This window comes from Mya arenaria, chromosome 12 (genome assembly GCF_026914265.1).
Source record: "Mya arenaria isolate MELC-2E11 chromosome 12, ASM2691426v1".
NCBI classification, from domain to species: Eukaryota; Metazoa; Mollusca; class Bivalvia; order Myida; family Myidae; genus Mya; species Mya arenaria.
In genome coordinates, this window is record NC_069133.1 from 66,331,084 (window position 1) to 66,348,270 (window position 17,187).

The window sequence follows — 17,187 nt, forward strand, 5'->3', positions numbered from 1 at the left end:
ATAGTAAATGTTTGTTAGTTTTGTTTTGTCCTTTAATCATTTACAATTTGGTTTTGCATATCTAATAAGTACACAAAAATGCTGATAATAAGAATATGAAAATTGGTCAACCATGTGGGACAGCGTTGTCGTCAGTATCGTCAACAAAAAGGTCCCATTACAAAACGATAATCGTGAGTAGGCAGAGCCTAACCATAAACTAGTGTGGCGTATATTACGTCTGTTATTGAACGTAGTCCCAGACAACAAAATTCAGAACACTTACTTAACGCACAACCTGGTGATTGAAAATAAGTATAAAGTAAAAATAAGTAAGTAAATTTGCAATGACTCGAGTAGTACATGCAGTAACTATTACATATTTTTGTGAAACTATGCCAAGATATAATATGACTATCTAGTGTCAGTATGCTAAAAAATAATCTGCACCGTCATTTTGATCATTTCTTAAGTTTGAACATACTGAAATTAGATGGTTCGTAAGTCACTGTATGAGAAATATTTAGTATGATATATAATCAATATAATTAATACTTTTTTTCCCAATTCTTCATCCGCTTTAATTGAGCAAATTAAAATTCCAGGTTGATTAATATAACATACGTTTAACATATGAACCTACCTAGCCACTTATAAACTGAAGAGGACACGTTTAATGCATTATCGGATACCCCCGGTACTATTATAATGGAATTAACGGAATGAAGACTGAGGATGCCGACGACACTTATTATGAAGTTATCCCATTCGAAGGCAAAATTTTATAGAGCCCATTTTTTTTATTGATAATTGAATTTAACGAAATTTCAAAACGACATAAGAAAACTAACATAAAAAACTTTCCGTGAAAATTATTTATTTCGAGGTATGTTTTTGTTGCCTATGTAAATGTATGGTTGTTGTATAATTGGTATTTGGCATGCGTCGGGAGTATATTTTTTTCCAAATTGAACCTGTAACAGTTACCACACAATGCGTATTAAATACTATTAATCAGTGCAATATCGCCTATGGCTCTGTGAGGACTTTTAGAATTATGGTCGTATGCCTATCTTCAACTGAATGCACTTGGATCAAGTATACTTGGACTGGTCTTAATTATCAAGTTACATGTACCTGTAATGATGATATTAATTGGCACAAACTTTACGAGCCTCCCCTTTTTCATAATTTTCAAAATGTATAATGCATGCTGTTTAGAATTAACAAGTACTGTAATCTGGTCAGGGAAGTCTAGGTCATCTTCAAAATAGGGATATCATTAATAATCAATTTCAGCATTTATATAATCAACATTTTCCTCAGCAGATTAGTCATAAAAACATTCACGTTATAGAACACCGTGCCACTGTAACGATATTAAGCTAAGCTTATTCAATGTATTTAACTAACGAAAAGAGTGTAATATCATTTTAAAAATAGCCATACTTTATATTAATTTCAATTTCGCTATTGTTCAGTTATCTTCAATCTGGGCCGTATATATGTCGTTTAATCTGAGTTGTATCGTCCTACGCCTACGAGTAGTAGCGTTTTCAAATCTAAGCCGTTAGGTCTGCTTATCGGGGCTGTATGTTTCATCAACAATGACCAAATGGTCCGCTAGCCAACCCTGTCCGTTTTTACGACAACCTTTATGTAGTTTTCATGTAAATATTGGCTGCATTGTCCATAAACCAGGTAAGTATTTTCTGTTAACCTTGGCCTTATAGTAAGACGAGCATGCTCGTATCGTTCGTATCAAGTGTATCGGCGATGGGAAAAGCTACATGCTCTTTTTTATTATTCAGTCAAACATTCTCAAAAAATAATGTAAACGATGGTATTGTAATAATTCAAGTATGTGCATTCGGTACTGTTCCAACAAACACTAAACAAATGAATAACAGAAAAAGGACTAGCCGATAAATATAATTAAATATAATTACAGCAAAACAGTAAGAATTCAAGCTCCGTGTTAATTTAGCCTTCTTGGTTTTTAAGCAAAGAAAAGGCTTAGTCAATTTTCTGGAGCAAATCTGGTATGAGTAAAATAGTGCGAGAATGATCTACGGATAGGATTTTACAGATTTGCCTGGAGAATACATTTCATGGATTGCGCATCATTAAAATTTTATTCATAGGACGAAGATCGCAACATCATCGGGATAGTAGAACAATTATGCTTCTTATAGACCAAGTGACATTTTATTGCCGTTAATTGTATTTAATTGTATTTTACGTCGAAACTAAGTGACGACATTGACGACGCCGCTGATCAAATAGATAATAAATACTACGTTCAATTGGCATAGAAGTGCAATGTAGTGAAGTTTTGAAGTTGGTTTTATCCCTAGAAAATTGACAATAAAGGAGACGGTATAAACATTGAATAGTCAAGACTTGGGATTCGGATATAAATGACCATGTAATGACCAGATAGTTTAATATGCCAATGAACCTCAATACGGAAACATTGTGTGACGTCAGTAAGTTCTGTGTAAATGCAGAGAGTAATGATAATATTCCATCCATTCAGACAAAATTATTATTATGACATATTTCCTGACAATGATTGTAAAAAGTGATTTTATTCCGGTCATTAACCTTAAGAATGTTCTAGAAATAATTTCACTGTACGAACATACGGCAGGGCTCAATGAAACATGTGTTACACCTTTTGTTTAGACATTTCGAGCCAATTGGACTATTGTTTTGCAGTTTATATGTCATTTATGATAATGCCCTTATCTCGGGCCCAACAGAAACATGCAAACATTTTAGCTCCGATCTTTTGGTCGTATTCAAATAAAATAACACGTACAGAATCACAGAGACTTCCTAGCATGGTAGTAAAATGTCTCTCGTACGATTATGAGATAAAGCGAAAAACTGCATAGTTGCAAACAAAAAACATTAAAGGACGTTGGTGCCAATTGGCTTCTTCGCAACTGGTCTATTTACTGATGTTAGTTGTGTACACTAGGCATGTGGGTCAACAAACCAGTAAAATATGACATGCTCTTGCCGCTTACATGTGTTCATCACCTATACCGGCGAATCCGTGGTCTAGTGGTAAAACACTTAACTGTTTTTCTCATGTCCGCTAATGTATTATCCAAGAACTCTAGTAGAATCTTGTGAAAAACATGGATACTATCGGGTAGCTACGGTCATGCTAATTGATAATACATGGATGCTATATGGCTCATTAGAAAACAAGTTGTATGAACTAAGTATTCAGCAATAGTGTTATTATCCTTTAGGTCACATAAGAGCTGTGTATGGTTTTTATATGATATTGTGTGTTTAACGGATATTATTATTACAATTGTATTTAGGATTAGGGTTTTATGTTAGACCTTTGGATGCTTAATGCATGATGGTTGTATTAGATTTCCCAGAAGACCGTATTCCAATATGAGTAAAAAAAGTACTTGACAGCGGAAATGTAATGATGTCCTTAGAAGAGATGAATATGTAGTACGTTTAATTTCTCACGTATAAGAATATTGCAATAAATTGAAAAATGAACACCTCTACACATTCCATTGTCATTCAAGTGTATGAAAGAAGCAGAGCATAACCAAGGCACGGGATACCTGATATTGGAGGCATGTCGATCGGTATCTTGATGTATATGAACATTTCTCCAAGGTTTTCTTCAATCTAAATTAAAGAGACCTAAAGGGCTTCCTACTGTAGTTTAAATATAGTAGATAAAGGGATTGGCTGGTCATACTATTGAGTTATTTTGCAGAAGACTAACCACATATCATTTTATATCATATGTAAGTATTATGAACATATTATGAACTCAACATATAAAACATAGTTCAAGCTTTCTTCAATAACCCCTTGGGTGCCAGCAAATCTAATATACAAAATGATTCCGCAAAATATGATGCTGTCATGGCGATAATATCATCAATGCAAATTAATAATGCATATTCTGCTATGAGCAAACCACACCGATATCGCGCTAAGGGAATAAATTAATTTGGCGACAGGTTAAGTAGAATAAGAGTTTGATTAGTGAATAAGCCGGACACAGGAGTGTTTTCTCCGATTCAACACCCCCCCCCAACACACACACACACACGCACACGCACACGCACACACACACACGCACACACACACACACGAAACAACACCACATTCTGGTGTCACATCTTGCTAACGGGAGAAATGAATGTTCTTATAACTTGTAGTTTTTCACATAAGTAGTTGTTTCAAAATAAAGCATAATATAAAACAGTTTTAACTTAATTAACAAGCATACGAAGAAGATATTTTCTTGATGTAAAATTATTCACAGTTCATTTGCAAATACGTTTATATACCTTCACTACCTTTACTGAAGCCATAATGATTCAGCCGTAGATGAGAAAGCTCGTTTCAATCTGGGATTGTTTTACACAGATGAGAAATGTAAGAGGCTTCATTGACAAGTCTATCTGATTTGTTTCTCTTACTTGGCTTCAGCGAAGAACTAATGACAAGCATATTAATGTTCGGTGCGAAAGTATTTATTTCTTCGGGACTTCCCAGGGTAGCGCAGTGACTAGGAGAATACGGCTGTGTATGCCAACACCGTTCAACGATCTGGACGGAACCAGCATGAGTTAATGCAGATAAGCATCGCATGGCAAATTATAACACGTGTTTTTGAAGAAAGGATTAACATTATACGCTTTTGCTTTTACCAGCTACTGGATATATATCAATCTGGTAAAACAATATTTTGTTTGTTTTCGTTACGTCACAAAATAGATTTAGCTGGTAATCGCGATAGCACTTAGTTGTTCAGGCATGTGCCATTAAAATAGTCTTATAATATATAAGAAAATACTGATTATACCTGCTGTGCTAGAAGTCTTAGTATTGATTTCAATGGTGTGCTGTTTATTCTGCTTTAATATTGCAAAGTAATCTGAGATCTTAACTTGGTGTGTCGAATGACTGCGTGTCTCATTACAGGGAAAAGTATCATTCTACAATGCGTTATAGAGGGCTTAAAACATGTTGAAGTTATACAATTTCAAAGTTATAGGTTATAAATTCCAAACAATTCGGAGATTTTATGTGTGAAAGGTATAGATACAAGTGGTAAGTGTAGAATTAATTATATTAACCTATCGCTGAACACTCTCTTAATCATAAGAACGAGCTGGTGATTTGTTACTAACCGTATCACCATTAAAATGGACCAATTTACACGTCAAAATGGTCAACGTCAAAAGTGTAACAAAATAAATAAAGCATAATTTTTCGAACATAGTTTAAACAATGTTATTCATATTAAGACAATAATTTAATCATATATTTTTGTAATCTAATTGACAAATATTGTTTGCGACTCTTTTGCAAATTCTTCATGATTGCTCTTATATAAGCGACAGATCCGTTCCATTATTTTTAAAGTTACATGGTTGCTTAAATGTTCGAAACACATTCTTACATTCATTAAACCCTCAATCGCTATTTCTACACCAGGTCAGTTTTATTTCAACAAGTGCATTGTCCGTTTGAGCTCCTCATGCAGTTTGTATTGGTACCCTCATTCTTGATAGATCTTCCTAGCAAAGAATATCATTGTTTCAATGCAAGGTAGATATGAGTTTAAATTTGTTACAATAATGTGTGTTGTGTGTTACGGTGATGATGACTTGTATTTTGATGTTAAGGTCAATAATGCAAAATGTTTCCCCTTCTGCCATTCTAAATATATATTAGTAATATTCAAGATCAAAACCAGTGTTTCGTAATGCTGTGTAATTTGGTACAATTCGTAAATAAATACACGTTTAAATGCCTATTAAAGCATTTACGTCTAGACGAAGTTTAAAAGTTTGCCAACGGAATAAGTAATTAAAGATGGTAAAAATCCTTTATATTCAGTTTGCCGTAAAATTCCTGTCAGTAATTAAGGTTGCCTTTACTTTATTGTATCTATTCTGTAGTTCAAACGTAGTTGCTTTTCCTACGGCAATGTCAAACACATGAGTTTCTTGTTATCTTTAAAAAGTTTATGTATATAGCCCTGTGTTGGCAGGATACAAACTGTTCTTGGCAAATTAGTGTATGAGAATAGACGTGAAAGTGATGGTAGTTCTCGACACCGACTGTTTCGTTATTGCCAATGTGAGGCAGACGAAACCATTGCTGTTACAAGTAATTAATATATACTAACAATAATTATGCCGTTATGAGTCAGACAATATTTGCTCCACGAAAATATAAGTATTGACGTACTTTCGTGCACGTCCGTTTCATTGTTATGAAGTGCGGACAAGGTCGTAATCTGGACTTAATTGGTTAATTAGGTACCATACCAAGTGCCTATTATGCCAAAAAAAAAATACCTGTGTTTCCGGTTACATGGCGAAATTTATCTTCGACTACCGTATTTTCCCGCCAATTTTGCCCATGAAATCTGGTGTTGTTTATATACAATACTCGTTTATAAGTCGCGATCGGTTTTTAGAAAAAATCCAGCACTTCAATTTCTACAATCTGTGATAATTAAACAGTCAATTATTAACTAAATAAATTTTGTTAAATTTGCTTGAGGAAAATCGCCGATTTTCTTGTCAACTGTGAGTTCCGTAAACTAGGCATTCAAGTGGAGGTAAGTTAATAATAGAACAAGTAAACGCGGATATGGATTTATTTTACGTATCTCATTTTCGTACAATCAAAGTTTCATTCATATTAGTAGTGAATTCAAAAATTTCGGTCATTGTTTTAAGATTCCCAGACGACGATTATTGATAATTATTTTTTCGATCGTATGCTATTCTCCTACCAGCCTAGGCGAAATCCTGGCAATCAAATGGGATCATACGGTATCCGACCGACCGAATTAAATACAAACCATAGCCACGCGCCTTTGATCTTATCACCGCTCGTGCTCTGACGTCACAAATTGTACGGTTTGATCCGCAGCCGACACATTCAAATAAATGTGTTGTTAACTTTCGCAGGTTTTTGTTTGGATTTCAGTTGATGGGACTTAAATAAGGCGAAATAAATAACCGTTGATATTTGCGGATACATTAATGTAACGATTAATGAAATGCGTATTGGAACCTGGCAGTTAGTCTGCATAAATTCGCAAAGTCTAATCGTAAGAAGCCTGCATGATATACACAAAGCCTTATCGTAAAAAGTAAGTTTTATTATGGACATGGATAAATAACACCGCGAACTATAATCCTAAATATTTTCATTATAAAGACAGCAAAATATGTCTTCTGTGATCAACCACGTGTTTGGACCGTAAAAATACGTTTACCAATTTGAAGATATCGGACAGGGTTCGCCGCCCTCCGCCATTTTGTTTTCCTGTTGACAAAGGGTCTCGGTAATACATACTCAGGAATTAAAGTTTATTCTCCGGGGACATAGAAAAAAGATAAACAACGAAAATAATGACGATATATTTAAGAAATATTTTTTATGATAGAATTTAAGGAAAATAAATAAAAAAAATCTTTATGTCTAAAATAAAGATTAGGTTCGGCGAGAAAAAAATAGGGTCGGTCGGGTTACCGGAAACACAGGTATTTTTTTTTTTAGCCTTAACATCATTGTAGTTCAATGTTCAATTCGCCTTCATTTTCGGACGTTTAAAATAACTCAATATAAGCTGAAATGTGTTTTATGCGTCCAAGCGGTGTTGCCATGATCAAATGCTCCATTTTAGGAATGTTTCTTCTGGCGTTGTAAATACGTTATCAACGTAATCTTGTCTTGAGGATTTAGAGAACATCATGTTTTTGTCAAGTAATGAGAACATAAAATTAACTAGAGTCCTAGCATTATTCGTATTTCAACGAACTTTAGGTTGAGCAGAACTATGTACATGTACTTGCCAGTGTCCCATCGGGATTGGTTTTTCTTGTGTTTGAGTTTATTGGTGTTTGTTTTAACCTTTTTATACTTAATTGCTTTCCACAACAAATTGAAAAAGGCAGTTACGTAAATTGAAGGGAAAACATGTTGACACTAATATGGCCAGACATTTTATGGCATTAAAACGCTCTAAACATTTCATCAGGTACTTAAAACGAATGGTGAAAATTCTTGGAGGTTTTCAACCTGTTTCCATGATACACAACACGCTGCAGCCATCACTCGCTCATTAAGTATGGCTCATGTTGTTTACACTCATTGTTCGTGTCTAGTTACATGATCGGAAGAAATCTCTTATCTAATAGATAGCATATCAAAGAAAGTTGTGTTTATGAACTATCTTTGATGTACTATCTTGAGGTTTTCTACATCCTTTCATTTACATTTTTTAATATCTTTTTTCTCATATAAATAAGCATATCGGATTTTATATTTTGATATTTATATGAAAACATTATATAACAATTCATAAGTTACGACCTGTAATGTACGTGTGCTAAACATTTGTTTCCATATTACATAGCTTTTAAAAAGAATGAAAAAACCTTCAAATCAAAATGCACACTGTCAATGAATTTCCGGTGAAATGAAATCCGATTACATTTTAACTCGTACATAATATTACGGTTGCATTATTCTTTCATGATTGTATTATCAGGAATTGATTTTGTTATTAATTCAAAAGACTAGACCATTATCTGGTGCGTGCCTGTTGATTGATGGTTTAACTTGGTTGTTAATTTTACATAAATGTTTCATAACAATAAACAAGGTGCAGGGAAAATATTAGAGTGGATTAAATCTGAACATTTTCTCTAATTATAAGGTGTTAATGCTTCAATTGAAATTACTGAAATATATTTTCAGAGGACACTCGTCTCCTGTACAAACCTGAAGGGTCGATGGACGCGGACGACGGTCATTTGTCGGTGTCAATGGCCGGGAGTACGGACACATTGGCCACTGACGTCACCATTTCCTCGGAAAAGCTGACCCAGCCCGAGGGATGCCTTGGAAAGACTAAAAGAGTAGCCCAGGCCGTCTACAAGGCGGCGCGGTCCTTGGTGGGGCTTATCATCATTCTTATAGCGTACACTGCGCTCGGCGCCGCCATATTTATGGCCGTGGAATCATATCATGAGCAAAAATACAAATCCAACATTACGGATATTAGAAAGAATCTAATTACTCAATTAGTACAGTCAGTGAATCAGGTCCAAGACGTGAACAAGTTCAGGGCGGACACAAGCAAGCTCTTAGTGGACTATGAATCGGCGATCCGGGAGGCGATTAAGAATGATGTGACCACGGACTCCACAGTAGAGGTGTGGACGTACTGGGGCAGCCTGTTCTTCGTATGGACAGTCTATACCACTATAGGTAATAAGTGTTCAGGTTATTTTATATTAAAATAATTCTCGCGCCTTGTACTGTCTTAAATCCTAGCATTTCGATACAAAGAACAAAATGACAGATAATACATGATTCCAATGCATTATTAGTTCTTTAAAAAGAGACAGCATATAATTGGAAGTTTTTAACGATGTTTTTATATGGTAAATCCTAACAAACTTACATTCTTATTGGGACTTCGAGTTAAAGGATATTATGTCCAGAAAAAGTAAAAAAAAATATTGTAATGTTATTAATTAGGTGGTTTCATATTGGCCCAGTTATTTGTCCAAGGTTAACTGTATTTCCTGAGCCCGAAAGGGTGAGGGCAAATACAGCTTATCGAGGACAAATAACTGGGCCAATATGAAATCACCTAATTAATAAGTATTTCTAACTATTACCATTTTGGTTAAAAACATTCTTGTAACTTACCATTAGTTCACATTGAAGCCGTATGAATCCGTATTCATCCCTTATTAATTCATGGTGTCTGCTTTTCTACACTTGGCTTTGCTGATTTTTACATGCATCCTTAAGGTGACATTGCACATACTTATGAATAAAGCACTGTACATTGTAAAAAGTAAAAGGCATGTTTTTTCGTCTTAATTTCGTAAATCGTTTGCCAAACGTAAAATGTTTCACCTTCGTCGTCCATTTTGTCGGTGTACAAAATCATAATCCCCTAGAATCAATCCTTACTCACTCTATCTTACTAATTCGATCTTGTACTAAGACGAAAAACAACATGTAGAGTATACAAATGTTTAATTTGTTGTAAGCGTCATGGCCAATCAACTGTACATACACAAACATTTTCACATATTTCAACATTTACTAACATAAACAACACATTTTCATTGAAATTATTCAAAAAGCATTGATATATCTATGTAACAACACAACTTTTGTTAAACATAAAGACAAAATTTTGTATATCATAATGTATACTGATTTCAAGAATATAATGATGAGTTCCGATGTTTGCTATGAATGAACCCGATAAGTTTTTTGAAATAAAAAAAAAAAAAAACGTCGGACATGCTTGTACACAGCTTGGTGACCATGCGCTGAATGAATCACTCAATATTGCACGGTAAACACGTGCTCGATAGAGCGCGAAATCATAGCGCCCCCAGGCGTATCGTTTCGGAACGATACAAGGGGAAACAATTTTCTCCTAATTCTTTTCAATCAAACGTAGAAAATTATATTTGTCGTAAAATCCACCAACGGGTTAAATACAACTGCAATATCAAACCGTACAAAGTGGTTCAATTATTCAATAGGTTCAAGTATCATAATAGGTTTATACGAAGCACAAAACTTTCAAAACAGCCGGAAACGGAAAACAAAATGGCTACCTTAAAAAAATTCTAGCATATTTCTCATATCAGGAGAGTTTCGATAGCCAATGAAAATGGCCCAATTCTCAAATCCTATATTAGGCAAGTTTTGTAGGCAATCAAAACGGAGGTAACTCATATTAGCCGAGTTTGGTTGATATTGGCCGAGTTTGGTTGATATAAACCGAGTTTGGTTGATATTGGCCGAGTTTGGTTGTATTGATAATGAGCGAGTTCTGGCATATATTGTCTTCAATTGTATGGTATTGGTACCGCAATGGTCTCTGTATCTCGTCAAACACGTAATAGTTGATTAATAATGTATCAAACAAGCTTTATAACAATTATATAGTATTTCAAAAACTCAATATCCAACGAACAATTTTAAGTTTTAGGGTTTTTCTCATTCGATACTGCAAAAACATAACGATTATGCATGAACGACACCCACAGTTCACAATGCAATAGTGTCGCCTGTCATTAGAAGCTTTGTTGATCTGAATAGGATACTATTTTACAAAGAAAGCCTGTTTTAATGCATTTAATGCTTGTTTGTGCAAAGTACTTTTGCAGTTACATGGTAAAATACGAATACATTTTTATAAACTATTTCAAATATCAACCACTTCCTTAAATACAATTTTGTTTTTTAATACCCGCTCTGTTTTCAACCTACCCGTTTGGACGTTTAGAGATTAGAAGAATCCCGTCTGGAGCGTCTGTTATTCTAGACTAGTACGGCTGACCGCTAGTCAACTTGATAACTGTGTCGTCGCGTCTATTATTCTAGACTAGTACGGCTTACCGCTAGTCAACTTGATAACTGTGTCGTCGCGTCTATTATTCTAGACTAGTACGGCTTACCGCTAGTCAACTTGATAACTGTGTCGTCGCGTCTATTATTCTAGACTAGTACGGCTTATCGCTAGTCAACTTGATAACGGTGACGTCACGTTCCAAGTGTACAACAAGATGTAATGAACATGTTTGCATCATTTATTTACTATCAAGCACTCAATACTTGCTAAACTAGTCATCTGAGTAATTACTGGATGCAACATAATAAAAATATATAAAACATAGCATACAGAATGTGTAGCCTGAACTGCGAAAGACATAAACTTTTTCAAACACCAGAACACGTTCAAAAAATGCTTATTCTATGTGCAGTAGAAATCCGAACCTACAAGGTTTACAGATCTATATAAAACTAAGATATATCTAAGCGATATAGTTTCTACTTCGAAATCATAGAGTTTGATGCCGTTTTTCTTACCTCGTTATGATATGAGATGCAGAACACCAGCTCTGTAAATAATAATGTAATTAATCATTTTTATTGTAAATATGTGTGCTTTCTCAGACAAGGCTGTATGTTCTTGTTTTCAGTTAGAAGAAAAACGTTGATGTTCTAGTTCATAATCAAACACACATTGACAATAAATGTAAGGAAGATCACTCGGTGAATTGACATTTTTAGTTGTGTAAGTTTCGGACAATTTTAAAACTGTATAGCATGTGTGGAAATATAATGGGACCAGTTCTGGCACTTTCTGTTAACACAACAATCGCCCAAAGCGATTAGAGGTTGGTAGAGTTAGTGGTATATAATGCTCTGTCCTGTCATTTTTTCTGCTCGTTTGTACTTTATGACAATGGCAATGATATAAACGAAACTTAAACATTGTTTCTATATTTTTATCTATAACTACACGGTGCTTACAGAATGATAAATGAGTCATTAAACGCGTGTTTGGTTTATAATACTGGTGGGTAATGTAACCGCTGTTTACCGTGTTGTCAAGGACACCGTTCAATAACTCGCGTTTGGTACACGGAATTAGCGTTGTTATTTATCCACACGCGTTACAGTCTACCTACTTAATACAGTTCCAATATGAGACTTATGTATATACGAATACATAGAAAACATTCTCACACATTATACAAATAATACGTAAGCTTTCCGCTCATGTCTAGAAGTTAAGCTACTCGGGAAGTGGAATATCTTCTTAGTAATAAAATTTCTTACCCTCTCTTTTGGTAGTGTTTTTAGAAAAAGTCTCATATTATAGAAACGTGGTATGAACAGGCTTTTTACAGATGAAAGCACAAGGAATATACCGAGAACGTTTTCAAATACTCAAGGCATACCAGACCCAGTGCTTTCCAAATAATATCTCTACACTGTTTTCCATGTTCTGGCATTGAGCGACATTACAGGTCAGTCCGCCTGTTGAAACAAAATTCTGTACCTCTCGTCGAGTTTTTTGTATTTCTCGTTGAGTTTTATGTATTAATACGATATCAACAAAAACAATGCAAAACTTTCAAGTAAGCCTGACCAAATATCATGTGTGTTTCCTGCTTCAAGACCGACTGTTATTGTTTAACCAAGGTCTAAATTTTAGATTTTATTTTTTCTCTCACCTCAGATAAGTAGATCCAATAATTTAACAATGCTAGAAATTTTTATCTTGCCCACGGGCGAAGATAAAATGCCCTTATGGAACTCCTTTTTATTGGTCACCACATTGTAATTATCTCCCTTGTTGATGACTGTCGTCTGTAACATCATGGAAATCTTGTCTTGTGACCTCGTTTCCGGAAAACACCCTACGCTCGGGTCGGAATGAACATATCTTACACGAGCGGCCATGGAAGATACTTATATTCTTTGGCCCACTAGTGATAACAACGATAATTTCGTCGTCTTCACACCAATCCTGTATTAAAGTTCATTTTTTGACATTTAAGGCTTTTAAAGAAATATCTTTTACAATACTTCTGTGAGATTGTTTGAACTGCTCTATAGTTATTGGTGATTTTATTGTTAAACGAGGTGTATTGTTTTAAACTAAGTTGAATTAAGTGTAAATGTTTTAGCCTACTCTTGTGCATTCTGATGTATGTCATCACTGGATATATATTTTGGAGAAAAAAGAAAATAATTATACTTTAGACGATTCAACTATGGACACATTTCGTATTTCAAATAGTGTGTCTCCCTAAAACTAATGGTTATCATTTCTTGGCATTTGATATACTGAAGTTTCGATTCAAAATAAGAATCACTAATAAATAGAAACGAGCGTCAGTTGCAATTAGCTAGCATTTGGCATGATTGCAAACACATTTCAAGGTGTTGTGTATTATACGATGACGCGTGTCTTTTTATCACATGATTTTTTTAGGTAATAAATAACAAAAATACCTACAGTTTCACCTGCGCCTATGACGAGTAGAATACCGCAAACTTAAAAGCAATGTTATTTTCTGCGACACATGCATTTCAGTAATGTAGTACCTCGAAGAGTTGAAAATAAAATATATATTCGATCTTTTTAATTCCATTTAAGAGTAGAATGATATTTCGATGTTATTAAAAAAGAACCGCAAAATGAATACTAAACTTTTATCACAATGTCAATTGTGACTTCATACCCGGTTAGATTACATATTAATTGTGTCATACGTAAATGGCCACTAGCCGATTTAAAGGGGGCGGTCTTTTAGGGCGTTTATAAGTTAGATTGAAAATGTTTTAAGAATATGAATTATTTTTAGACGGACGCATTAGTGTTACCTCGATTGAAAACCATTTTAAATGTTTTCAGCATATGATACATAGAATGATTGGACTTCAAAAAAAGTTGATAATGAAAACAAATACTATTTGAATTACAATGCATTTAAAAGTCACGGATTGCTTATGAACATGCGCAAATGGTTTCGTTTGTCTTGTGCCATTTGCAGACCATTCACCATGCTACTGACACGTCTTCCCGGTTTGTTAGTTCGAGTGAGGGGAGTGAGGAGGGTGTGTGGGGGGAGGGGTGGTGGTACATTTACATGTTGAACAAGGTTTATGTTATTGATACTTAACACATTTTTACATTTTCGGTTCGCAGAAACTTCTACCTAACTTCTACCGGGCGAGTGTGTGTGCATGTCGCTTCTACCGGGCGAGTGTGTGTGTGTGTGTGTGTGTCGCTTTTACCGGACGAGTGAGTGTGCATGTCGCTTCTACCGGGCGAGTGTATGTGCATGTCGCTTTTACCGGGCGAGTGAGTGTGCGTGTCGCTTCTACCGGCCGAGTGAGTGTGCATGTCGCTTCTACCGGGCGAGTGTGTGTGCATATCGCTTCTACCGGGTGAGTGTGTGTGTGCATGTCGCTTCTACCGGGCGAGTGAGTGTGCATGTCGCTTCTACCGGGCGAGTGTGTGTGTGCATGTCGCTTCTACCGGGCGTCTGTGAGTGAGTGTCGCTTCTACAGGGCGACTGTGTGTGCGTGTCGCTTCTACCGGGCGACTGTTTGTGCATGTCGCTTCTTCCGTGCTAATGTGTGTACGTGTCGCTTCTACCGGGCGACTGTGTGTGCGTGTCGCTTCTTCCGTGCGAGTGAGTGTGCATGTCGCTTCTACCGGGAGACTGTGTGTGCATGTCGCTTTTACCGGGCGAGTGTGTGTGTGTGTGTCGCTTTTACCGGGCGAGTGAGTGTGCATGTCGTTTCTACCGGGCGAGTGTATGTGCGTGTCGCTTTTACCGGGCGAGTGAGTGTGCATGTCGAATCTACCGGGCGAGTGAGTGTGCATTTCGCTTCTACCGGGCGAGTGTATGTGCGTGTCGCTTTTACTGGGCGAGTGAGTGTGCATGTCGCTTTTACCGGGCGAGTGAGTGTGCATGTCGCTTTTACCGGGCGAGTGAGTGTGCATGTCGCTTTTACCGGGCGAGTGAGTGTGCATGTCGCTTTTACCGGGCGAGTGAGTGTGTGTGTCGCTTTTAACGGGCGAGTGAGTGTGAATGTCGCTTCTACCGGGCGGGTGTGTGTGCATGTCGCTTCTACCGGGCGAGTGACTGCGCATGTCGCTTCTACCGGGAGACTGTGTGTGCATGTCGCTTCTACCGGGCGAGAGTGTGTGTGTGTGTGTGTGTGCGTGTGCGTGTGCGTGTGCGTGTGTGTGTGTGTGTGTCGCTTTACCGGGCGAGTGAGTGCGCATGTCGCTTTTACCGGGGGAGTGTGTGTGCATGTCGCTTCTACCGAGCGAGTGAGTGTGCATGTCGCTTCTACCGGGCGAGTGAGTGTGCATGTCGCTGCTACTGGGTGAGTGAGTGTGCATGTCGCTTCTACTGGGCAAGTGAGTGTGCATGTCGCTTCTTCCGGGCGAATGAGTGTGCATGTCGCTTCTACCGGGCGAGTGTGTGTGTGCATGTCGCTTCTACCGGGCGTCTGTGTGTGAGTGTCGCTTCTACAGGGCGACTGTGTGTGCATGTCGCTTCTACCGGGCGACTGTTTGTGCATGTCGCTTCTTCCGTGCGAATGTGTGTTCGTGTCGCTTCTACCGGGCGACTGTGTGTGCGTGTCGCTTCTTCCGTGCGAGTGAGTGTGCATGTCGCTTCTACCGGGAGACTGTGTGTGCATGTCGCTTTTACCGGGCGAGTGTGTGTGTGTGTGTCGCTTTTACCGGGCGAGTGAGTGTGCATGTCGTTTCTACCGGGCGAGTGTATGTGCGTGTCGCTTTTACCGGGCGAGTGAGTTTGCATGTCGAATCTACCGGGCGAGTGAGTGTGCATTTCGCTTCTACCGGGCGAGTGTATGTGCGTGTCGTTTTACTGGGCGAGTGAGTGTGCATGTCGCTTTTACCGGGCGAGTGAGTGTGCATGTCGCTTTTACCGGGCGAGTGAGTGTGCATGTCGCTTTTACCGGGCGAGTGAGTGTGCATGTCGCTTTTACCGGGCGAGTGAGTGTGTGTGTCGCTTTTACCGGGCGAGTGAGTGTGAATGTCGCTTCTACCGGGCGGGTGTGTGTGCATGTCGCTTCTACCGGGCGAGTGACTGCGCATGTCGCTTCTACCGGGAGACTGTGTGTGCATGTCGCTTCTACCGGGCGAGAGTGTGCGTGTGCGTGTGCGTGTGCGTGTGCGTGTGCGTGTGCGTGTGTGTGTGTGTCGCTTTACCGGGCGAGTGAGTGCGCATGTCGCTTTTACCGGGCGAGTGTGTGTGCATGTCGCTTCTACCGAGCGAGTGAGTGTGCATGTCGCTTCTACTGGGCGAGTGAGTGTGCATGTCGCTGCTACTGGGTGAGTGAGTGTGCATGTCGCTTCTACTGGGCAAGTGAGTGTGCATGTCGCTTTTACCGGGCGAATGAGTGTGCATGTCGCTTCTACCGGGCGAGTGTGTGTGTCGGTGCTCACGTACTACGTTGTATACCTTAAAGAAGCTAACTTTGTACACTGTTTAGCTTATGTTTTTGTTCAAAATAACAGTCTTATTTTTCTCCTGTGTTGCAGGTTACGGGAACATCTACCCAGTTACGGGTATCGGGCGTGTGTTGACGATCGTGTATGCAAGTGTGGGGATCCCCCTGGCGCTCTTATTGCTGGCGGAACTGGGGAAAGTGTTCACCCGCGGTCTAAAGTTCCTGTGGGCGTTCGTAAGGAGGTACTACTACACCGGATACTTCCGGAAGGTCCGCTCAACGCTGCAGGATAAATATCAGGTAGCCCTATTTGCTTTCTTTTCATTTAAGTAGTGTTTTTATCAAAACGCT

The 17,187-nt window shown here is 37.9% G+C and overlaps 1 protein-coding gene across 2 annotated transcripts in view; it reads left to right on the forward strand.

Moving 5' to 3' along the window:
* LOC128210969 (uncoordinated protein 58-like) overlaps positions 1 to 17,187 on the forward strand; it is a 37,264-nt gene that overhangs the window by 17,552 nt on the left and 2,525 nt on the right. Inside the window, exons 1-3 of one of the 2 annotated variants that reach the window (XM_052915321.1) lie at positions 4,533 to 4,710; positions 8,764 to 9,276; positions 16,928 to 17,136. In XM_052915321.1, coding sequence (XP_052771281.1) covers positions 4,608 to 4,710; positions 8,764 to 9,276; positions 16,928 to 17,136 — 825 coding nt within the window. In that variant the 5' untranslated portion in view covers positions 4,533 to 4,607. Of the gene's footprint in view, positions 1 to 4,532; positions 4,711 to 8,763; positions 9,277 to 16,927; positions 17,137 to 17,187 lie in introns of those variants that run through there. The other variant, XM_052915322.1, reaches the window with a different exon arrangement.